Source organism: Cyprinus carpio, chromosome A9 (genome assembly GCF_018340385.1).
Source record: "Cyprinus carpio isolate SPL01 chromosome A9, ASM1834038v1, whole genome shotgun sequence".
Lineage (NCBI taxonomy): Eukaryota > Metazoa > Chordata > Actinopteri > Cypriniformes > Cyprinidae > Cyprinus > Cyprinus carpio.
The window spans coordinates 1906664-1925674 of record NC_056580.1 but is presented as its reverse complement, the minus strand read 5'-3'; the positions used below and the strand labels follow the sequence as shown (position 1 = coordinate 1925674).

The following is a 19011-nucleotide window of genomic DNA, read 5'->3' as shown; positions in this document are numbered from 1 at the left end:
AGTTACTGGTGACAACTTTGGTGTCCATTCCTTATTTAGTTTGTGGAATAGTTTAGTGCTATGTACTGTTGCCGCTTTTGCCTACTAGAGAAAGAAGACTTTCAGACAGTGTTCAGTGAAGATAGTCCAAAGATGTCAGTGTGAACTAAAGAACTTCATGCTGAACACTGTCAGATAATGCAGAGCAATCCCCGTCTACCTTATGTAATGGGAGTAAAAATGGAGTCTTGCCTTTTAAATTCATTGCAATATTTCCACACCACTGCAAATTTTTCAGTTGATATTATGCACCATATATTAGAGGGGGTTGCACAATATGAGATGAAATTACTCATTCAGCATCTGATTGACAATTACACAACATCAGCAGAAGTACACAGAAGAATTCAGAGATTCAACTATGGCTTCATGGAACAAAACAATAAACCTCCTGGTGTAGAATTAAGAGAGGGTTCCAATAACTTGGGCTTAAATGCCACCCAGAGCTGGTGTTTATTGCATTATCTGCCCATTGGAGATCTTGTGTGTCCTTATGATCAGCACTGGTATTTGTTCATGCTATTGCTTCAGATAGTCAATATAGTGTTTTCTCCAGTTATATCCACTGGTATCACCATTTATTTGAAACACCTGATTGCAGAGCACCGAAGTTTGTTTAAGCATTTGTTTCCTGATAAGAACCTGTTGCCAAAGCATGTGCATTACCCCAGTTGTATGCAGAAAATTGGACCACTGCTACATTCTAATGCATGCATTACGAAGCATAACATTTTTAAAAAGTAGCTAAAAAGCTTTAAAAACATAACGGAAACATTAGCAAAGAAACACCAGTGCCAAATGGCTTACATTTGGAAAACATTTGATCCAGTTGACATAAAATCAGGTCCCATGCAAATTGTATCCTTTGAATGAAATGGAAGTTGGCGCTGAGAAGGCTGAGAAACTTAATGTGCCTATGTGGACTAAGGTCCTAAATGTGAAATGGGTCAAGCGCTGTAGAAGTATTTATCGGTCAGGGTTACAGTATTGTTTCATGTTATTCTTTTGTCTCCTCTATTATTTTTCACGATTCACCGTGGGAGCACGGGAACGAAGGAGTGAGGAGACGAGGAGTAAAGCAAAATCCAAAGTATTTAATAAACACAAAGCTGGGAACACTGGAAACACAGAACACGACATGACATTTAACAGCGGACAGGAAACGAGGGGCAGAACACACTTTAAATACACAGAAACTAATGGGACACACCTGGAAACAAATGAACTAAACAGGGACAGGAACAAGAAAAAACAAATATGGGCATAATAATCAAACTGGAGTATGTGGGGGAGGAAAACACAACATGAGACCATTATCACTATCACTTTTTTAAGTATTATTTTAGTATTTTTGTTTTCCTATTTTTATTTCTTTTTTCACAATCACAAGTGAATTAAGTGTAAGTGGAATATTGTTTAAAGAGGAGCTTGAAAAATAAAATTGTGAGACATAAGTATACAGTTTGTTTTTGCTATGTGGACAAAGAGTTTTTTAGATAGATGCTTTTTAGATCGGGTAGAATCTGCGGTCTTTGACCCAGTTCGCTTGCTCGCTTCCATGGCTGCAATACATTGTTTTCCATCAACTGGCAACCCGAGGTATTGAAATACTATTGGTTAAACTGGCAGTGGGCAGAATCACACAGACCAAAACAAAGACATTCCGACATGGGACGCAAATTTCAAAGTAGAATTGCAAAGGCTGTACCATTGTTTTTCAGAGAAACAAGTATGTGGACAGCACATTTCCTAAATAGCTGCAAACATATTATGGTACTTTTATAGAACCTTTACATTTCACAGGTGTATTAGCCTTATTTTTAACTATGCATTGCTGGTTTAAAGAAATGCCTGTAAACTTAATGGCTAATGTCCTGAAAGTTATCACCACCTTTTCCATTGTCCTACAGTTTTTTGCTTACAGAGAACAACAAATTTCAGGACAATCATTATCAGACTTCAAATCCCCTGCTGCGAGCAATGTTCCCATTATTATGCAGAACCCACAGGTTTATTTGTAAGATTAAAGGACGGTGTTTTTCTAGAGTCTGTTGCTTTATTCATTTCGGTGTGTTTCAGAACACTGCAGCTGGACAGATGGCTGCTTTAATAAAGAGCTGCAATAGTGAAAGACCTAAACTGTTGGATCCCACAAACTAGTTGTTACACAGCCACAATATTGTCTGATCTAACAGTATTGGATTTTTGAACGTGTGATGACGATTGCTTAGTGAGTCCAAGTACTCAGTACTCAGTAAGTGCATAGTTGTGCCTCCAGGTTGTTTTGTAACATATAGTTTATGTAGAAATTCTTAGTAGTTTAGTAGTTTACTAGCATTTCACATTTTTGAGGAAAAAGGGAGTGATGTTGTACGAATGAGTCATAAATAGAATTAAAAGAGAGACAGAGGAGAGAGATTGTCTGGATGGGCTCCAGATGGTTGGTGTGACATATATGATGACTGTGGTGGTGACAATAAAGGACCCCCCAAAAAATAAATCCCAGATCTGTGTTCGTCTTGGATGACATGATGTGTTCCCTGCGGCCGACACAGTCAGCAGAGCAGCCAATTAGACACAGTCAATGACTTTAGCTCTGCACAGGCAGCCTGCTTCTATCAAATGATCTGATCTACAGAGAACAACATTGCTTTGTACTCTCAATATAAAAAAATATGTTTCTAATGCATACTGGCCCACAAATGTATTTGGACAGTTAAGTCACAGTTAAACATTTTTGAATGTCATTGCATTAGACTTAAAATCAAAGCAAGTGTAAATGATTGATTTTCTCTTTACTAACTTCAGCTTTCCTCATTTTTGCCCAGCGTCTTTAAATCTGCTGGTGTTTTGATGGTTTGTCAGTTCTCCTCAATGTATATATTTCTCCATTTACATAATCATTAAAAAATTACAAAGCCTGAGATGTATAGTTAAAGTTTCTATTCAGCAGTGGACTTTCATTGATTTTCATTTTCATAATGACATAATGCTTTATTAATTAATGAGGATAAACAAAACAGATATAGAATTATTTTACAGTCCTGACACACATGTACGCTATACTAAGTACATAGTTAGTAATTAAAGTACTTGAGTAGTTAAAGTAACTGGTAATAAGCAGGTACTTAACTGTACTTAACCCTAAACTTAACCTTAAAGTGATACTCCACCTCATTAATCACTTACCCCCATGTCGTTCCAAACCGTAAAAGCTCAGTTCTTCTTCGGAAAGCAATTTAAGATATTTTGGATGAAAACTGGGACGCTTGAGACTGTCCCATAGACTGCCAAGTAAATAACAGTGTCAAGGTCCAGGAAAGTATGAAAGTCATCTTCAGAATACTCCATCCTTGTGGCACGGATGATACAGAAGAGCACACACAGCATACAGTGATATGGAGAGACACAGAGGAGACCGTTGACAAACGAATTATTGAATAAAGTCATTATTTTTGGTTTTCTACGCTTTCAAAAAGTGTTCCCGTCACTTCATATAACCCAGATTGCACGTCTGATGGCAGATGGAGTATTTTGACGACAACTTTCATACCTTTCCTGGACCTTAACACTGTTATTTATTTGGCAGTCTATGGGACAGTCACAGGCCTCCCGGTTTTTATCCAAAATATCTTAAATTGTGTTCTGAAGACGAACAAAGCTTTTACGGGTTTGGAACGACATGGGGGTAAGTTATTAATGACAAAATTTTCAGTTTGGGGTGGAGTATCCCTTTAACATTTTTTTTTCACTATGTTGCTCCAATGTTTCTAACTTTTAACTCGTTGATGCGGTTTCTTTTATTTTAACTGTATATTTGTTTCTTTTGGTTTTGCCCTGTTGATTTGCTTTGCTTTTTTTCTCTCTGTGTATGATTGTTTATTTATTTATTTATTTTTTCAGGCCTTTAAGGCGACCTTAAGGTATTAAAATATGCTATGTAAAAAGACAAATATTTATCAAAATTATTACATAGTTACTAATAGATTTGGAAACACTATTCACTATTAACTAGTTTCTTATTAGCATGCACTAGCTTTTTATTAGTACTTATAATGCATATATTAATGCCTTATTCTGCTTATTCTAGATCCCTTAACCTGACCCCATACTTAAACATAACTACTACAACAACTGCCTTTGGTGTTACCATAAAATGCAATCATTAAAGTTCATTTCAGTGTGTGTCTGCATATGTTTATTGGCCTATCATTTATTAAGTATTAATACAACATAAAAATGTTTGCAAATGACCAGAAGAATTAAGTTTATTTTGAAGTGCTGCCATAACATGGTTTCCTGTAGATCATAGTTCCTTATGTAACAGTTTCAGAACAAGTCAAAGAGAAGATTTCAGCTTCAGCCAGAAGATTAAATTCATTTGGGCAAAACTACCTAGGGGAAATCTGCACTTCCTGAACTTAATCCACCAAAGTGAGTGAAGGCACACTAACTAGACATGACACTATCTGTTCGTGTGCACACATTAATTTGTTTTGTTGCTCATTTGTGCTAATCCTGTAAAACTTTTGATCTTGTACTCGATGATGCATTTAAATGACATGTTCAGAGGTATGTTTCACAGCCAACACACTGAGTAAAGCCCAGATCAGACTATTCTAACACTCCCACTCCCCAGAACCCTTCAGGCCAATGTGCAGGCCTGCCATCCGCACGCAAATAAATAAGAGAAGGCAGCATAAAGTGTTTCCTTTCTAGAATTTTCTTTACGCCTTTCAAGGGCACTTATGTATTTGGAATAACGCATCATTGTCTTTATACGTCCATACTTCATAAGTGCAAACTAGTTCTCTTCTGTTGCTCTCTCTGCTAAAAAGGATCAGACTTCATGGTTTATGAAAGCTGAGCTCCTTATGTTAACCCGCTTTATAAAGATTATGCTTTTGGTAAACATATATGTCAGCAGTGAAAAAACAAGAAAGGTAAATTATGATGCTGAGGGACTGAAAGAGAGAGAGACTCGAACTCCCGATCTCTACTTTGAAAGAATACTTGGTTATTTCCAAACAAAATAACTGATGTCTATGCTTCAGATGCTGTCGGATGACACAGAAAATAATTTCAACTTGTTCCTCAGTAGAGAAAATGTTTACAGAAATGCATATTTTTGTGAAAAAGTACCTGTTAGCATACTTTTGAATGGAGTACTTATTACATAAATAATAGACTTCAAAAGAAGCAATCAAAGGAAATGCAAACTGAATACAATGTTTTCAGACACTTTGTTAATTTTAACTAAATAAAATTTTTATATTTAATGTAATTAGATTAATTTTTGATTGCTGTTTTGACCCACGTAAGTAGAACTTAAGTACATATTTAAATGCATTTTTTTTTTTTTTTTTACACTGACAGGCATTTATGGTTAATGCTGCACTAAAACCTTCCCAAGACAATTAAAAAGCAAATGTCAGATGAAAACATATTTGCTGAAGCAGCCATGTTATTTTAGCTTGCTTGTATATGACTTTGAGCTCTTTTATCATGATGTTTCACAGGACTCATGATCGAGTAGTACTCAACATCGTAAGTGCAATGCTGTACCAAGTGAGCTACTGAACAAGTTTACTACATTCAAAAAGTTATGCTTAGGGAGGTGGTTATATGATTCACACATCAAAATGTATTAGTTTACAAATTATGCATTATGGCAAAATTGTTTGAAGGTCATAACATTGTTTTGTGCAAAGAACCATGTAAAATCAAGTATTTATTAATTGATCGCCAGCTCCTTTAACTATAAATTGTTTAAAAGGAATACAAATTATTGACCTTTTACTGCCACTTTTGTTCATTTCAACAGGATACTATAAGTGCCTTTTTGGAGTTCTGCAAAAATAACATATAAATCATTAGCTTGACACTGGTTTCCAATCCAAAAGCTAAATAAATAAATAATTACCAGATAAAAAAATAAATCCTTCTGTTCGAGGATACCAAGAAAGGATATGGGAGGGACAAGATGCAACATGATGCAGTATACAACTGAGTACATTGTGTGGCATTCTCCATTCCAATAATGTAACGGTAATGCACTCAACTTCTTTCCAAAGTACTTTCCGAATGTTTGTTATTTTCGAGCCCTACACTCTTTCTCTCACTGTGGAGGCTGTAGCCTTGTAGCAGAGAAAAGGGTACAGGCATGATCACTTCTAAATGAAATGACCACCGATGTGATAAATGCACCAGAAGCTGCTATTATCTTCTGGACTCATTATTTATTCCGTGCATTGACACAAAACTTTGGATTCAACATCCAAAATCCAGATTTTGATATGATAACAGGATCCTACTCACTGAATTAAACAGTATTTTTTTTTAAATAGATAAGTATTTAAATATAATTCACATTTATCATTTACATTTCTGATTTGACTTGGAAATAAGCAAGTACTCTACTACTGATCTCTGGATCAATATATCACATAGACAATAAAACATCATTTAAATTTATTTGTGCTTAAATTTATTTGTTTCATGCAAACACAATCCACATGTCTGTGGCCACCCATGGTCATTGAAAAAATGTAAAAAAAAAAAAAAAATGTATAGTGTTTACAATTGTCACGGTTGAGGAATTCATTGACGATCCCTTGCACTGTGTGTGTGTGGGCGTGGTCGCTGATTATCCTCCGGGAAATCAGCGACAGGTGTTTTTCATTACCACTGTCTATTTATACTCACCTCATGCGTCCTCTGTTTGTCAGATCGTTGTTGTATGGATGTACCTGTTGTGTTCCTGTCTCTTCGGCTCCTCGTGTCTCCTGGTTTGTCTCTGGCTGGAAGTTCGCCGTTGCAGTGTTGTCTTCACGATTCACCTACACTGGACTCACCCCTTCACGTCTGACCATTGGATCGAGTTGCCCATGCAAGCCTGCGCTGCCTAGTCATCGTCATCATCAAAGATACCATCGAGTTCGGAAGTACCGGTGTTATTCATCCAAAATAAAGGATCTGTTTTACTTGCTATTGTCTCCTCTGTCTTTACGTCACAGAACGATCTGACCCATGCAGGGGGCAGCAAGCGGATCTGATGTCACGGAGTACTTCGCACACATGTCTCGGCCCGTATGGAGCGGCAGGAGGAGAATCTCGCCGCAACTGGAAGGGCGGTGCAGGCATTGGTAGCGCAGGTGTCCGGGCTCACCCAGCAGGTCCAACATCTGACACAGCCCATTGCGCCTAACCCACCGCCGATTTCCCCCGCATCCGTCCGTCAACATGAGCTGCGCCTGCCAACGCCGGAGAGTTATTCTGGTGAGCCAAGTTATTGTAGAGCTTTTTTGACCAAGTGCTCAATGTTTTTTGCTCTCCAACCCCAGACGTTTTGCACTGAGGATTCGAAGGTGGCCTTCGTGCTTACACTGCTATCCGGACGTGCGGCGCTATGGGGGACGGCGGTGTGGGAGAACCATCGACCCTGTTGTGGCTCGTTTGCGGCACTCTCGGAGGAGATGAGAAGGGTGTTTGACCGGGCAGTCGCAGGCAGATAGGCGGCTCGCCAGCTCGCAGACATCCGCCAGGGAGAAAGATCCGTCGCCGACTACTCCATCGAGTTTTGCACCCTCTCCGCAGAATGCCGCTGGAACGAGCCGGCGCAATGGGACATCTTCCTGCATGGGCTGGCTGACCGCATCCAACACGAGATTTATACCCTGGACCTGCCAGAGAAACTCGACGATCTGATCGAACTGGCCTTACGAGTGGACGCACGCCTGCATCGGTTGGAACAACACACTCGTACGACACTTACACAGAGGAGCTTTGGGATCTCCCCACTCAACACTTGTGATGCGGTCAGCCCCGTCGACGATCACGAGTCCATGCAGGTGGGTCGAGCCCGGCTCTCCCGGGAGGAGAGAGAGAGAAGGAGATCCCGAGGATTGTGCCTCTACTGTGGCGGATCTGGACATTTTCTCAATAGTTGCCCAGTAAAAGAGCGGGCCCGGCAGTAAAGAAGAGGATCCTGTCGGGCGGGTTCTCCATCCAGAAAGCCTCTTCCACCCTCCTCCCGGTGAGATTGCAGTGGGCAACTCGGTCACATCGCGGTCAAGCTCTTCTCGATTCCGGGGCTGAAGGTAACTTTATGGACTGGTCATTTGCACAACAACTTCAGATACCCACCATACCTCTCACTAACAAGATCTCAGTCAACGCACTCAATGGTCAACAGTTACCCACAGTATCTCACACCACCAGTCAGATAACACTCATCACATCCGGCAATCATTCTGAAGAACTGTCATTTTTCCTCATGGACTCCCCTCAGGTTCCCATTGTCCTCGGCCACCCCTGGTTGGTGCGGCACAATCCCAGGGTGGACTGGGGACATAACTCTGTTTCGGCCTGGAGCACGGAGTGTTATGCGTCTTGTTTAGTGTCTGCTGGTTCGTCTCTGTCTTGTTCTGTCTTGCAGGAAGAGCCGGTGAATTTGTCAAACGTGCCCGCCGAGTACCTCGACCTGAAGGAAGTGTTCAGTAAGTCCAGAGCTGCTTCTCTTCCTCCGCATCGTCCCTACGACTGTGCTATAGATCTACTGCCAGGTACGTCTCCGCCTAAGGGCAAGTTATACTCTCTGTCAGTTCCCGAGAGGGAGGCCATGGAGAAATATATTTCTGATTCTCTGGCATCCAGATTCATCCGACCTTCCTCTTCTCCAGCGGGGGCGGGGTTCTTTTTTGTGGGGAAAAAGGACGGTTCCCTCCGACCTTGCATTGATTACCGAGGGTTGAATAACATCACGGTAAAGAATACTTATCCTTTGCCGTTGATGTCTTTAGCCTTCGAGAGGTTGCAGGGAGCGTCGGTCTTCACAAAACTGGACTTACGTAATGCTTATCATTTGGTCCGCATCAGGAAGGGGGATGAATGGAAGACTGCATTTAACACCCCTAGGGGGCACTTTGAATACTTGGTTATGCCTTTTGGGCTCTCCAATAGCCCAGCGGTCTTCCAGGCACTCGTCAATGATGTGCTGAGAGACATGGTCGATCAGTTCATTTATGTCTACCTGGATGACATATTGATTTTTTTCTTCTCTCTCTCTCCAGGAACACGTTCAGCATGTCAAACGAGTGCTTCAGAGGTTGCTAGAGAATGGGCTTTTTGTCAAGGCGGAGAAATGCGCTTTTCATGCACATTCTGTCCCTTTCCTAGGTTACATCATTTCGTCTGAGGGAGTGCGTATGGATCCTGACAAAGTTAAGGCTGTGGTGGATTGGCCAAGTCCAGATTCCCGTAAGGCCCTACAGAGGTTTCTGGGGTTCGCCAATTTTTACCGACGTTTTATTCGTAATTACAGCCAACTAGCCGCGCCTCTGACTGCCTTGGTTTCTGGGGTTCGCGAATTTTTGGTGGTGTTTTACAGCCGAAGCTGTATTCACCAACCTGAAGAGTCGCTTCGTTTCGGCTCCCATTCTCACGACCCCTGATCGATCACGTCAGTTCGTGGTGGAGGTCGATGCGTCGGAGGTGGGGGTAGGCGCAGTGCTTTCTCAACGCTCTTCTTCAGACGACAAGATGCATCCTTGCGCGTTCTTTTCTCATCGTTTTTGTCGCCTACCGAACGTAACTATGACATTGGTAACAGGGAGTTGTTGGCAGTCAAGTTAGCATTGGAAGAATGGCGACATTGGTTAGAAGGGTCGGGGGTACCTTTTATCGTCTGGACTGATCACAAGAACTTAGAATACATTCAATCTGCCAAAAGACTCAACTCCAGGCAGGCTCGGTGGGCTCTTTTTTTCGGTCGTTTGACTTTACTCTTTCGTACCGTCCGGGTTCTAAAAACATCAAACCCGATTCATTATCTCGTATTTTTGATCCATCCGAACGCCCGGCTACTCCCGAGTGCATTTTACCGGAGACGCTATTCGTCTCCACACTCCGATGGGAGATCGAATCGAAGGTCAAGACGGCCTTAGAAGGGGTATCGCCTCCGTCTCGGTGCCCACCGAACCGATTGTTTGTGCCGGAGGAATTACGGTCAGACGTTATTCAATGGGGTCATTGTTCCAATGTAGCCTGTCATCCAGGAGTAAATCGTACTAGATTTTTAGTTAAGCAACGATTCTGGTGGCCATCTATGGCTTGCGACATTCGAGATTTTGTGTTGGCCTGCTTGATCTGTGCGATGGGTAAGACTGCCAATCGACCCCCAGATGGGCTTCTTCAACCGCTGTCTGTCCCTTCGAGACCCTGGTCCCACATAGCGCTAGATTTTGTTACCGCCCTCCCGCCATCCCAAGGCAATACGGTTGTTTTTAACCATAGTGGACCGGTTCTCTAAGGCGACTCATTTTATTCCCTTGCCCAAATTGCCTTCAGCCAAGGAAACAGCGGTGACTGTCATCGATCACGTCTTTCGGTTACATGGCCTCCCGACGGACGTGGTCTCTGACAGGGGATCCCAATTTGTCTCCAAATTTTGGCAAGAATTTTGTAAATTACTGGGGGCCACTGTCAGTCTATCTTCGGGTTACCACCCCAAGAGCAACGGGCAGACCGAGAGAGCCAACCAAGATTTGGAGAGAATGTTGCGATGTATTGCCGCCAAGAATCCTTCCTCTTGGTGCCAACAACTCTCAATGGTGGAGTACGCCCACAAACTCGCTACCTGTGTCATCCACGGGCCTATCTCCGTTTGAGGGTAGCTTAGGGTACCAGCCACCTATTTTTTGTAGTGTGGAATCCGAAGTCGCGGTCCCCTCCGCTCACGCTTTTTTCCAGAGGTGTCACCGTACATGGACTAGAGCCCGTGAGACTCTGCTCCAAGTAAGGGCGCGCACCAAGGTTAAGGCCGATCGCCACCGGTCAAGACCTCCCGTGTATGTCGTCGGTTCCAAAGTGTGGCTTTCTACTAAGAACATTCCACTCCGTTCCGTTTCTAATAAGCTAGCTCCCAAATTCATTGGCCCATTTCCTGTCACCAAAGTCATTAGTCCGGTGACAGTCCGCCTTAAACTCCATCCTGCGTACAGAAGAATTCATCCCGTGTTCCATGTATCCAAATTGAAACCCGTATTTTATTCACCCATTAATCCGCCAGCCCCGGTTCCCCCACCGCCGCGACTCGTAGATGGGGAACCCACTTATTCGGTAAATCGAATTCTGGACTCAAGACGGAGGGGACGCGGATTTCAGTACCTGGTGGACTGGGAGGGTTACGGTCCGGAGGAGAGAAGTTGGGTTCCTGCTAGGGACATTCTGGATCACTCCCTTATTGATGATTACTATCAACAGGTAGGTTCCTCTGGGAGCTCCAGGAGGTGCTCCTAGAGGGAGGGGTACTGTCACGGTTGAGGAATTCATTGACGATCCCTTGCACTGTGTGTGTGTGGGCGTGGTCGCTGATTATCCTCCGGGAGATCAGCGACAGGTGTTTTTCATTACCACTGTCTATTTATACTCACCTCATGCGTCCTCTGTTTGTCAGATCGTTGTTGTATGGATGTACCTGTTGTGTTCCTGTCTCTTCGGCTCCTCGTGTCTCCTGGTTTGTCTCTGGCTGGAAGTTCGCCGTTGCAGTGTTGTCTTCACGATTCACCTACACTGGACTCACCCCTTCACGTCTGACCATTGGATCGAGTTGCCCATGCAAGCCTGCGCTGCCTAGTCATCGTCATCATCAAAGATACCATCGAGTTCGGAAGTACCGGTGTTATTCATCCAAAATAAAGGATCTGTTTTACTTGCTATTGTCTCCTCTGTCTTTACGTCACAACAATAAAGAGAGAAGTGTCAGTCATTCTTTTTTTTTCTTTTTTTTACAGAACTTTTGTCATATTTGGCTATGGATTTTAGTGTCTAAGAATAACTACAGTCCATTTGTATAAACTAAGGGATGAATACATTTTTTTGTTTGTGGCAATGGATACAGATGCGGCTGTCTCTAAACATTAAAGGACTAATTCATTGTCATGTCATTCCACAACCATAAGACATTTATTTATCTTCAAAACACAAACTAAGATATTTTTTAATGAAACCTGAAAGATTTCTGTCACTCCATTAAAAGTCCATTCCACCAAAACGATGCTTCAAAAGTTCATAAAGACATTCTAGACACTTCCCATATTTGATGTGTTCATATGTAAATAAAAGACTGAATTAAATGTTCATCATATACAGCGACTGTGTCACCAGAAGACTTGTGTTAAACTGTTTGATTAATAAAGATTACTTTTACAATGTCTTTTTGAATCATCAAAGTTTTAGTGGAATGGACTTTCAATGTAGGTACAGAAACCTCTCAGGTTTATGTATATATATATATATATATATATATATATATATATATATATAAACTGAAGATAAAAGTCTTGGAATGACATGATGATGAGTAATTAATTTAAATTTATTTGGGTGAACCATCCCTTTAAGATAAATAATCAAGAATATTCTGAACACATATTCACTATTATTTTCTTTGACTTTTGCCTCAATAAACTCCTAATTTGCTGCTTATTAATCGGTAGTTAGGTAGTTGTTAAGTTTAGGTTTGAGGTAGGATTAATCTATGCTGCCATTCACGAGAGTACCACGATGCATGCGTGCGGTTCTGACGTAGAACACACATGCACTGCGCCTCGTTTATAAGCAGAGGAATGTCAGGCATGCGTCATGCTACTCTCGTGAATGGTGGTGGAGACTTACCGGAAGAGAATAAACTGTTGAATAAAGTTTTTTTTTTTTTTTTTTGTGCACAAAAAGTATTCTTGTAGCTTCTTAAAATTAAGGTTGACCCACTGATGTCACATGCGCTATATTAACAATGTCTTTACTACCTTTCTGGGCCTTGAACGTGATAGTTCCCTTGCTGTCTATGCAGGGTCAGAAAGCTCTCGGATTTCATCAAAAATATCTTAATTTGTGTTCTGAAGGTGAACAAAGGTCTTAGTGGTTTGGAACTACATGAGGGTGAGCAATTAATGACAGAATTTTCATTTTTGGGTGAACTACAGGTATCCCTTTAAAGGTGCACTAAGCTATACTTGAAAATCGCTTTTGACCACAGTGTCGGACCAAACCCCAAAACACACTCGCAGCCAGTCAGCAGTAAGGGTCATGTCTGGTAATGATAGGGAGAAGAGAGCGCTCAGTAAGTGCACAGGATGGACATAAGCAGACTGACTATATAGCGAGAGATGGCAGACAAAAAAAGAGGAACATTTTGGAGGAACAAATGTTCCTCCAGGCAGGCATTTCAGATTCTGCCATCATCGCTGCCAGGGTTGTGTATACATGTGGGGTGGAGTTATCAAAATAGGGGCGAGGTCCTGTTGGGGTATGGGCGTGTTGGTTTTGGTGCTTTCAAATATCAACATATTTGGCAAAATTAGCTTCGTGCACCTTTAAGGGATCTAAAATATGGTCATACAGAATAAGGCATTTATATGTGCTTTATAAGTACTAATAAATAGCTAATATGCTATAAATATGTGTGCTAACAAGCAAATAATTATTAGTGAGAATTGGTCGCTAAACGAAAATGTTACTGAATACTCATCAGCATAGAGTTAAAATCCCAGGCCATGTGAAATGGTGATGGACTTTCAGTCTGTCCAGTCACACACACACACTACATTCTGTAACAGCTGGGATCAGATCAGAGACCCTGCAGTGCACTTCACGTCCAATAAAGACAGGAGAAGTGTGTTTGGGTCTCAGCGTAACACTGGCCATGACCTCCCGAACATTTGATATGGAGAGGTTAGACAGGGATAGTGTGTGTGTGTGTGTGTGTGTGTGTGTGTGTGTGTGTGTGTGTGTCTCTCTAGGGTGACAGCAACAGGATGAGAGGCAGGAAGTGAGCAGAACTCCAGACATCTGGCAGTACCATCTCCCCTGACACACACACACACACACACACTCTGATCTCTTCCGATCAAAGTCTGCCCTGCTTGCTCTTCCACAACACATACATCCACACACACATTCAAGTGACATCCACACACACTTACACGTGTTCTCCTTCACAGACTGAATCAAACCTTTAGTTTAGCCAACAGCTCCTCTGATGAAGTCACTACACTGTGATCTAAAACCAGTCTGTGTGTGTGTGTGTGTGCTGGCTCTCAGGGCGGTCCAGTCAGCAGTTCTGTTCTTTGCATGTTCAAGGTGATGTAATTTGACTTAAACAGCTTTAAACTGCGAGTCAGAGTCATGCTGAGAGATCTTTATCCTCCAACACTGCATGAGTGTAAATACAGAATGAACTGTGTGAAAAGTGCAACTAGAGCTGGACAACAGTGTTAGTGAGCAATATTATCGACCCTACCAGCTTTTAACACTAGTGAAAACTACTGAACATTATTCAGCAGCAGTTGCAAGGCCAGAAATCTCCAAGTGGGAGGATCTTTGTGAATTAGGGTGGACCTCTATTCTGTCAATGTGGATTTTGGATGAAAGTTTTAAGGTTACAACAAAAACCTGAAAAGATACATTTATGCTGAATTTTAATAAACTATAATACTCCCTAATTTATAGAACTCAACTGAAGTGTAATGAATCACACTTTCCAAAGCTACATATGAGAGAAAGGTCCATTTAGAATGAACTGATTTACTATAATCATCTTGTCACTTTTTTATCAATTGAATAAAACCTCACCAATTTCATAATCCTCAATATCACTGCACAACAAATAAATAACTCAAATTAATTATTTATATAAGTATAATATTTTAATATAATATAAACTCATATTATGCAACTTCTATAAGTATATGCAACCTTACCCGGATACATACAATATACTCATGCATACTCTTTAGCAAATTTTGGCTATATGTATATATGCCTATAAGGCCTGAAGATACAGTATTGTATTATTAAAATAAATTTGACTAGACCTGGCTTGCATAAACCGAACCTTCCAAAGCTACATATGATACAGAGAGAGGCATTTAGGATGAAATGATTCACTAGTGGGAATCAGACTTTCTAAAGTTACATATGAGATACACATGAGAGATAGATGACCGCTTAAGACAAACCAAATTACTAAAATGAATAAGACAACATTTTATCAGGTTCATAGCAGATCTCTACAGGTGGAGCTGGGGAGGAGGAGGGTAAAACAAAAGGTTTCATATTGTGCCGCAGAATGATTGTTGACTAGGGAACAGAATAAATGGTTATGTGGATTAGGAAGTACATCTGATTGGCTACAGGTGTTATGGCACATATTTGCATACCAACAGTAGGTCTATAGTTTGGCAGCTTTGACACCCCCCACCCCCTCCTGGGTTATTATATGATAATAAAGGTGGCGCTGGATTGGAGGATGGATACCGGAAGTTACGAGCACCATAAGAAGTAAATTGCTGCCAGATATACCAGGTACACACTACCTCCAGAAAAGCGATAATTTATACAAAACTATAAATGTTTTTTTTTTTTTTTTTGTTAGTGTATGTCATCTCCAGTGTGTGTGTGTGCGTTTCAGACAGACAGGATGAGCGAGGTCACCTGTTCTCAGTCTCATAGTGTTAGAGTGGCTGTCTCACCCAGGCGTGCTCTGTTGATCTGACATTAATCCATAGCCACTGCAGAGTGGAGTGTGTGTTACATTATCTGTCTTAATCCAGTAATCCACAGACACATGGCTAATCTCAATCCCACCCCCACACACACCTTCCTCACTAATCACTCTAATGATGGACCCCCGGCAACTGATCCCTGCAGCACCGCCCCTCCCACCCCTGACACACCTTCCCTCTCTCTGTGTAACGATACACACACACACACACACACACACACACACAAAAACTCCTCCCAGGCAGCTCTTATTAATGGAATTCACAGCCCAGTGCAAAACACAGAGCCCTGCAGCAATTATATACAGTACTGGAAAATAATATTTATGAAATAAAAGGCTAATTAGGTGTACTTAAAAAGAGTACACTTTCATGACTGTTTCTTAACACACTTGTGTACACTTTTAAAAGTGCATTTTGTAATAATGTCTAATTAAAACTTTTACTTTAAAGTACATTTTAAAACATTTTGTCATGTTTTAATGAAGTACAATTATTCTGATGTTTTAACATACTAAAACACATGTAAAGTACTTGATCATAATTTTGCCTAGTATATTATTCAATATTCTATATACATTTAATATATTTTAAATGTACTAAACTACACCTTTATCATTACAAATGTGTTATTGCAAATATATTTAAATGCATCATAATAGAAATGAATTTAAATTATATTTTAGCTTGTCATAAAAGCTTCAGCAGGACACTTTAACCATATTTCAAAGACAACAGAAGTAATAATGAAATTGCACATAAATATTTACTTAAGTCCTACTTAAGCAGGTGAAAAAACACTAATATTCAGCTAATTGCATTTAATAAAAAATTAAACTACAATACATTTTCATTTAATTCATTCAGTTCATTCTTAGGACAGTATATTCTTTTAAAGTATGCTATTTCCATAATAAATACAGTTTCTAAAACTATGCTAGAGAGAGTGTCTTTTGCACAAGGGATTCTTCTGTGTATTCAAACTTGGCATAAAGGATTTGATTTCTCATGTGTCACAAGGTGTTGAAGTACTTTTATGGAATTTTTGTCATTTTTGGAGTTTGACCACTGGTCACACTTTAATTTTATGGGGAAAAAAAGCAGTTTAGAGGTTCTTCAAAAGTCAATTTGGAACAACAACCAGGAGAGTAAATGTTGGGTCATTTGTGTCAATGTTTTTTGTTCATTATTCATGTCCACATGTGTGTGTGCATTCGGGACTACTGGAATGTTACAGCAGCAGATGCACACGTGTAAATATTTGAGTGAACTCACCCTGCTCCTGAAGCCTGTCTCTCTTTCTGCTGTCACTCCGTTTGTCTGTCTTGAGCACAGACACGTCACTGGAGCTGTCCTCTCTGCTGCCCGCATCTGCACTGACAGAGACAACCTGAAAAGAAATGCACACACCACACGTCAACAGAAAACACATCAGGAACAAAGCGAACAAATATAAACAGCAGTGTGTCTTTTGTGTGACATAATTGAAGTGATTTAATAAGAGCAGGATGTTTTGGAGCATCCATTAACACAGTGTTTGGCAACAGTAAGTGCTAATGCACTGGTACCAGAGCTCTCCCTCTCTTTCTCTCTCGTCACGCTCGCCTCATTGTAATGCAGGAAATAACGGAGGCCGTCCTCGCAGACTTCCACACACATTTAATTTTATCTTTGAATAAAAGGGCTATAGGAAAGAATTAATCTGCTTAACATTTCTAAGTACACCCTCCAAAGGAGCGGGCTGTTTTAATCTTACATATGCTCAACAGAGTTACTGGCAAAAACTGTACGTTTTCTTCATCTCATCCTTTCAACATCAAATGGCGAGCAGCAAAAATTGGATCAGACTTCAAAGCTCAGCGATGTGCTCCAAGTCACAGAGTGGCTCTACTATTTCACATATTGAATTCGAGTAGGATATCAAAGTCCTAGCAAAGAACCTCAGGTCTTTACTGGAAAAAAAGGGGCTCCAACATCTGTAGAGAGAGCAGCGAAAAGACAAATCACCTCAGGGAGAAGTCAGCGTTTACTCTCTACCACGCTTTTCTAGCCTTTTGATTCACTCCTTCTCTCTCTACCTCCATGGGTTCCTCGCTCGCTCGCTCTCTCTCAGCGGAGAAGTGAATTCTCTGCGAGGGAACTGTCTCTTTTGTCTCAAGGACTGTGCTGTTTGATCTGAGGGTTGCTCTGTGTAATATTCAGTGCAGTCGGGTGACAGTAGAGTTCATATTAACTTGAGCTGCATCAGATGTGCAATTAAAGGACTAGTTTGTTCAAAAATGAAACTTCTGTCCATGTTTACTCGGCTCTGTGTTGTTTCAAACCTGTATATTCAGAGGATGCTCCTGCTGCAATATTCCATACCATAAAAGCATACAGTGACCAAGGACAAAAGGACAGGAAGCACCATAAAAGCAGGGGGAACTTTTATAGCAGCCCGGAAAAGAGCAGCACAGCATTCTACAAACCGTCTCTTTTGTGTTTAAAATTATACATATACATTCTGTAATGATAAAGTCTGACCTCTTCAACTGGGAGGTGATTGGTGGAAAATCTTCTTTCAGGCGTGGGTTGTCTGAGAAGAAAAGTAATCATTAAACAGTTAGAATTCCTCACAAACTGCAAGTTTAGGATTTCCGTAATTAAGAGAAAACAATTTAGTTTAGTACAAACTGTTATCATTGATATCAGATGACTGCATTACTGCAAAACTTATATTGCGAGTATTCTGGTTTACATCGCTCTCTCCTTCAAACCATTGTAAACATCTGCTCTAAAATCAATGTGTGGCACTGAGTGACCCGTGAAATCTAGTTTCATTATATGAACAGCAGACCTAAAGAAAGGCCCAGAACATTATAAGGAACAGCTCATGTTTACCACCACCAGGTCCAGCTGCTTCCTTTCATTATACTCTATAGGTCCTTGTATATTTATTCTGGTCCCAGTTTTTATTCCATTAAATTATTCTTCATTTCACATGCTGTATATTTTCATTATATATTGTGCTGTTCATAACAACGCAAGCAGTTTCTGAGAAAATAAAAGAGTCATATACATTATAAGAGACTTATAAGAGTCTCCTGAGCTGTGAAAGAGCAACTCTAAATGTTCTTCTGCATGCATGTGACCACCACAATATCAGTGACATCATCATCATCAAGTTTGTTACAGTCACCAACCATGACATACAGTAACTATGTAGTGCAGTAACTCTTAATGCACAAGGAACATTTAATGTACACACACACACTGACGTCATCTGGTACTTGAACCCTGTGATAGCCCTCACACACACCTGCTCCTGTCAGCTAACGAGCATGTAGGTAAGTTTATGAACTTTACAAGGTAAAATTGGGCCAGTTGATGTCAAAGTAAATCTATAACGCTTCTCTCCAGCCTTGATGAAACA

At 40.8% G+C, this 19011-nt stretch overlaps 1 protein-coding gene across 3 annotated transcripts in view; it reads right to left on the bottom strand.

Annotated features, from left to right (window-relative positions):
* The window catches only part of myo3b (myosin IIIB), a 138311-nt gene that overhangs the window by 27547 nt on the left and 91753 nt on the right, over positions 1-19011 (bottom strand). For all 3 annotated transcript variants that reach the window (XM_042763120.1, XM_042763121.1, XM_042763123.1), the window contains 2 exons: positions 18123-18174; positions 16875-16989 (listed from right to left, as the gene is read on the bottom strand). In XM_042763120.1, the coding sequence (XP_042619054.1) occupies positions 16875-16989; positions 18123-18174 (167 nt within the window). The remainder of the gene's footprint in view (positions 1-16874; positions 16990-18122; positions 18175-19011) is intronic.